At 53.4% G+C, this 4,894-nt stretch overlaps 1 protein-coding gene across 1 annotated transcript; it reads left to right on the forward strand.

Moving 5' to 3' along the window:
* The first annotated feature begins 438 nt into the window (after positions 1-438).
* Positions 439-3,858, forward strand: CHST2 (carbohydrate sulfotransferase 2). The gene has a single exon (XM_065640069.1). It carries the CDS (start codon positions 573-575, stop codon positions 1,866-1,868), a length of 1,296 nt encoding a protein of 431 aa, XP_065496141.1. The 5' UTR covers positions 439-572; the 3' UTR covers positions 1,869-3,858.
* The last annotated feature ends 1,036 nt before the right edge of the window (positions 3,859-4,894 follow it).

A 4,894-nucleotide genomic window follows, 5' to 3' on the forward strand; every position in this document is an offset into this window, starting at 1 on the left:
CTCCGCCGCCGCGGGGCGCAGCGGGCTCGGCGGGCACTGCGGCGGGCGCGGGACGGCGGCCGCCAATGGAGAGCGCGGGGCGGGGCGCCGCCATTTCGGGCCGCACCTCCGCCGCGGGCCCCTTCGCGGCGGCGGCGGCGGCGGCGGCGGGGGCGTCCCCGCTGCGGCGCGGGGGCGCCATGCGTGCTGGCAGCGCCATGCGCGCTGGCGGCTCGGCGCAGCGCCCTGCCCGCCCTTCCCGCGGCCGCCCCTCGCTCCCGCCCCCGCGGCCGCGGTGCGGGGCGGAGCGGAGCGCGGCGCCGCCTCGCCCCGGCGGCCGCTGTGAGCTGGGCTGCGGCGGCGCCCGCGGCCGCTCGGCGATGGCGGCGCGGAGGAAGCGCGGCTGGCCGCGCGGCTGCTAACTAGGGCAGCGGCGGGGCGGGGGCGGCGGGGCCGTCGCGGCGGCTGCGCCATGCGGGCCGGGCGCGGGGGGCCGGCCGGGAGACGGCGCCGGGGGCGGCGCGCCCTGCTGCCCGCCGCGGGCCCGCGGGCGCCGGGGCGCTGAGCAACAGTTGGCCCCGCCGCCGCCCAGCATGAAAGTGTGTCGGCGGAAGGCGCTGGCGCTGTGCCTGGGCTACGCGCTGCTGCTGCTCCTCGCCGCCCTCAACCTGCTGGAGTACAAGTGGCGGCGGGCGCCGCGGCGCTGCGGAGAGCCCCCGGCCGCCCCCCGCCATCGCCCCCCGCCGCCGCCCCCGCCGCCTCCGGCCGGGAGCCGCGGTCCGGCGGGCGCCCGGCGGCAGCTGGTCTATGTCTTCACCACCTGGCGCTCGGGGTCGTCCTTCTTCGGGGAGCTCTTCAACCAGAACCCCGAGGTCTTCTTCCTCTATGAGCCGGTGTGGCACGTCTGGCAGAAGCTGTATCCCGGGGATGCCGTCTCGCTGCAAGGGGCGGCCCGCGACATGCTGAGCTCCCTGTACCGCTGCGACCTCTCCGTCTTCCAGCTCTACAGCACGGCGGGCGCCGGCAAGAACCTTACCACGCTGGGCATCTTCGGGGCGGCCACCAACAAGGTCATCTGCTCCTCGCCCCTCTGCCCGGCCTACCGAAAGGAGGTGGTGGGCATGGTGGACGACCGGGTGTGCAAGAAGTGTCCCCCGCAGCGCCTCAGCCGCTTCCAGGAGGAATGCCACAAGTATCGCACGCTGGTCATCAAGGGCGTCCGCGTCTTCGATCTGGCTGTCCTCGCCCCGCTCATGCAGGACCCGACCCTGGACCTCAAAGTCATCCACCTGGTGCGGGACCCCCGCGCCGTCGCCAGTTCCCGCATCAAGTCCCGGCACGGCCTCATCCGGGAGAGCCTGCAGGTGGTGAGGAGCCGGGACCCCCGCATCCACCGCATGCCCTTCCTCGATGCTGGCCACAAGCTGGGCGCGAAGAAGGAGGGGGGGGGTGGCTCGGACTACCATGCCCTGGGTGCCATGGAGGTCATCTGCAGCAGCATGGCCAAGACCCTGCAGACTGCTCTGCACCCCCCTGACTGGCTCCAGGGCAACTACATGGCTGTGCGCTACGAGGACCTGGTGGTTGAGCCCATCAAGACCCTGCGGCAGGTGTACGGCTTCGTCAACCTGGCGGTCAGCCCGGAGATGGAGAAGTTCACCCTCAACATGACCAGTGGCCCCGGTTACTCCTCCAAGCCCTTCGTAGTGTCGGCCAGGAACGCCACCCAGGCGCTGAGCGCCTGGAGGACTGCGCTCAGCTACCAGCAGATCAAGCAGGTCGAAGAGTACTGCCACCAGCCCATGGCCCTGCTGGGCTACGAGAGGGTCGGCAGCCCCGAGGAGGTGAGGGACCTCAGCCGAACGTTGCTCAGGAAGCCGCGGCTGTGACGGGGCAGTGGGTGCCCACCAGCCGCCTTTCGGGGGCAGCTGAGCCCTGCTGGGGAGAGGAGCCGTTTGGCCGGCTTGAGTGAGGGAGGGAGCCGGGAAAAGCTGCCTGGTTTCTGATTTCCTCCAGAGACTGCTGAAGGGTAACATACCGTAATGTGATGATTTTTTTTTCTTTTCTTTCTTCCCCGACTCCCCACCCCTGCATTGGGTTAGATGCGATTTAAAAATAAATAAATAAATAAAGTGGAACCGAAAATATGTGTGAAGCCCCTTTCCCCTTCTCTAAAATGCCAGGCAGTGGTTCTGTACCAAAATCTTGTTTATGGAGTTTTTGTGTGTTAGAGGATGGTAACAAAAACTCTTGTACAATTCCTAACACGTCTTTATCTCCCTTGATGCGGAGGGGATGCCCTTGCAAAGCATAATGCTGAAAATCAGACTTTTGTATGAAAGCAAAGGTTCAGGCATGATAGTAAAAAAACCCCCACCAAACAATAAATGATATTCATTTTTATAATTACCTCAGTTGTTTGGGAATTACAATGTTGCTTATATACAGCCGGAGGGGATGCTTGCTTAAAATAGCAATGTGGACTTTTATAAGGGTATGGGTGGAGGACGGGAGTCCAGCATTTGACATGTTCAAAGATTAGGAGCTGCTCTCGCAGAAACAAGTACAGACTTCACAAGTGCAGTGCAGGTTTTACGGCTATGTTAAAGCAGGTTTCTATTTAACTATTGTCTTTTTTGTTGTATTTAAAAAGTCTTTCAAGTGCCACTGTATTAGTGTCCTAAGAGTTTTAAAATGTTTGCCATCACAGCAGTATTTATTTTTGTCTTGACATGTATGTTCAGGAGTCACTGTCAAATAGAAGTGGATCTACAGCGTGACAAGACGTGCAGGATTTAAAAAGACTTTTATCTTACTGGAAACATTAGCATGTGTGAAAACAAAAATAAAATTATATATATTATCTATATTCTATAGTGCTAACAGTGCGTAAGATATGTAAGATATCTCTTGATGTTGGTTGGTAACAGGCATAACAGGGAAGCACAGAAAAATGCATAAAATGATTTATTTTTCCTCTTTGTCTAAGTGTCTGAGGGTATATTTATGTACAAGGAGGAAGGAAACATACAGCTGTGTGTTCATAGCTATAATGGAGCTTTTACAGAGTCGACCTAGCATTTGATTTCAAAGTGCTGGTTAGATATTAGTTTCTTGTAAATTGTCGTTGCTCTGCAGTGGAGCCAGATGGTGGTCTGGCTCTTTCTGGGAGCTTTGCTTAGAGACTCTGTCCCATCGTTAAAACTTGATTAAAAAAAAATAGAAGAGCTTTTACTACTTCTGCTTTTATAATTTCCTGAAAAAGTCATGGTTTATTAAAGGTTAAGTGGTGTGTTGCATATGAGAAGTGCAGACACCTCAGGTAGTTTTTAATCTTGGTGGTGTTCTCTGATGCTGTTTGAAGGCTCATTCTGGAACTCCAGTTTTTAAACAAAAGTTTTTTTGCCAAACTGTTCTCTTTGGAGATTAGAGACTTTTCTACAGGAAGCACATTTTACATTGCCTATTTGGGTGTTGTGCCTTCAGAAAATGTGAAGAGTATGAGGAGGAAAAAGGAAATTGATTTGTGAAAATAAATTTATATAAACAGGATGCTGATAAGTGTGTGCGTGTGTATGTGTGAAAATTTCAGTGGTGTGTAGTACGTCTGTTTCTTGTGTTAGTACTTTAAGTTAAACAGGTGATAACTGGCTACTAAGCTATTTGAGTTCTTGATGAAATTTTGGCATTAGATGTTGAACTTACCCTGAAAAGGAAACACATTTAATAAAATAGTTAAAAGATTATTGCATAAGGTTGCCTGTACACTTGCTGAATGACTGCATTACACACATCCATTCCCTCAGTTCGTCTTCACCATCAATACAAATAACGTAAATAATATCTATCAATGGGAGATCTTATACCTGGTGTATTAGGATGTATTCCCAAATTCCAGGTAGCAGTGCTAAAAATGGGAAGGATAGTTGATTTGGTACTTACGGTGTTGTACAGTGAGTTGTTTCATGTTATCACTATGTACTCTGACGTGGTGCTGAGTGGATTTTGGACATCTGGGTTTGGGATTTTTTCTTTTTCAGTCAACGTGTCCTGCGACAGAGCTTGAGAATCTGTTCTGCGTATAGAGCATGTTGCTTGGTTTTTATCCATCCGCTGCTGCATCAAACACCCCTGCTACCCAGCGCACAGCCCCGCTGGCAGGGCGTTTGCAGCCAGGCTGTGCGCAGGGTGAGCGGGCTTGGGAGCTGCCGAGCGTTTGCAGAGCTGTGTGCTCCCCGGGGACGTGACCCTGGCCCCGGCTTCCCCTCCGGGCTGGGACACTGCGCCGCGATTTCGGCTCCTGCTGTCTTAAGTATGAAACTCTGCTGTGGTTTCTAAATGGGTTTTTGTCGTGACAGCTTATTAGAGCACAAGCTATTTTGATTTTGGGGGGTGAAGCATGGTCATTCATGTGTGCGGAGTTCCTTGGTTTCTTCTGGGAAAGTTTTCTGGGCAAGTAAAGTGAACAGGAATTAATAGCCTCTGGGAATGTGAAATAGATGAACTCGATTGACTTAGCTTCCAAAAATCTCCTTTGGATTCTAATTAAAAAGGTCATCCTGTTGTTCTGAGAGAGCGCTCTCTTCTCTCTTAACAACGGTGCATTGCAAGCATCTCCTTCAATTTGCTGATATGAACCGTGTGCCAGTAGAGTTACAGCGTCTGAATCTGGTCCATCATTTGAGCTCCACCTACTACATTGCAGTAAGGAATTACCCAACATACTGTACAATTGTACCTGAGCATGTTTTGCTGAACAGAAGAAGTAATCCAAAGCTCATTTTGTGAAAATAAAGCACTGCAATTTTGTTCAGGTAAAGCTTCAGGAGAAGTGAATGGGACTCTGCTTGTGTAAAATGCAGGTGGGCTAAGCCCTATATTTAATGCTGCTCCATTAAAAAAATAAGTATGTGAA

Source organism: Caloenas nicobarica, chromosome 8 (genome assembly GCF_036013445.1).
Source record: "Caloenas nicobarica isolate bCalNic1 chromosome 8, bCalNic1.hap1, whole genome shotgun sequence".
Lineage (NCBI taxonomy): Eukaryota > Metazoa > Chordata > Aves > Columbiformes > Columbidae > Caloenas > Caloenas nicobarica.

Bases quoted from the DNA above. Each gene is read 5' to 3' on its own strand.
- CHST2 (XM_065640069.1), top strand. From the start codon at position 573: ATGAAAGTGTGTCGGCGGAAGGCGCTGGCGCTGTGCCTGGGCTACGCG.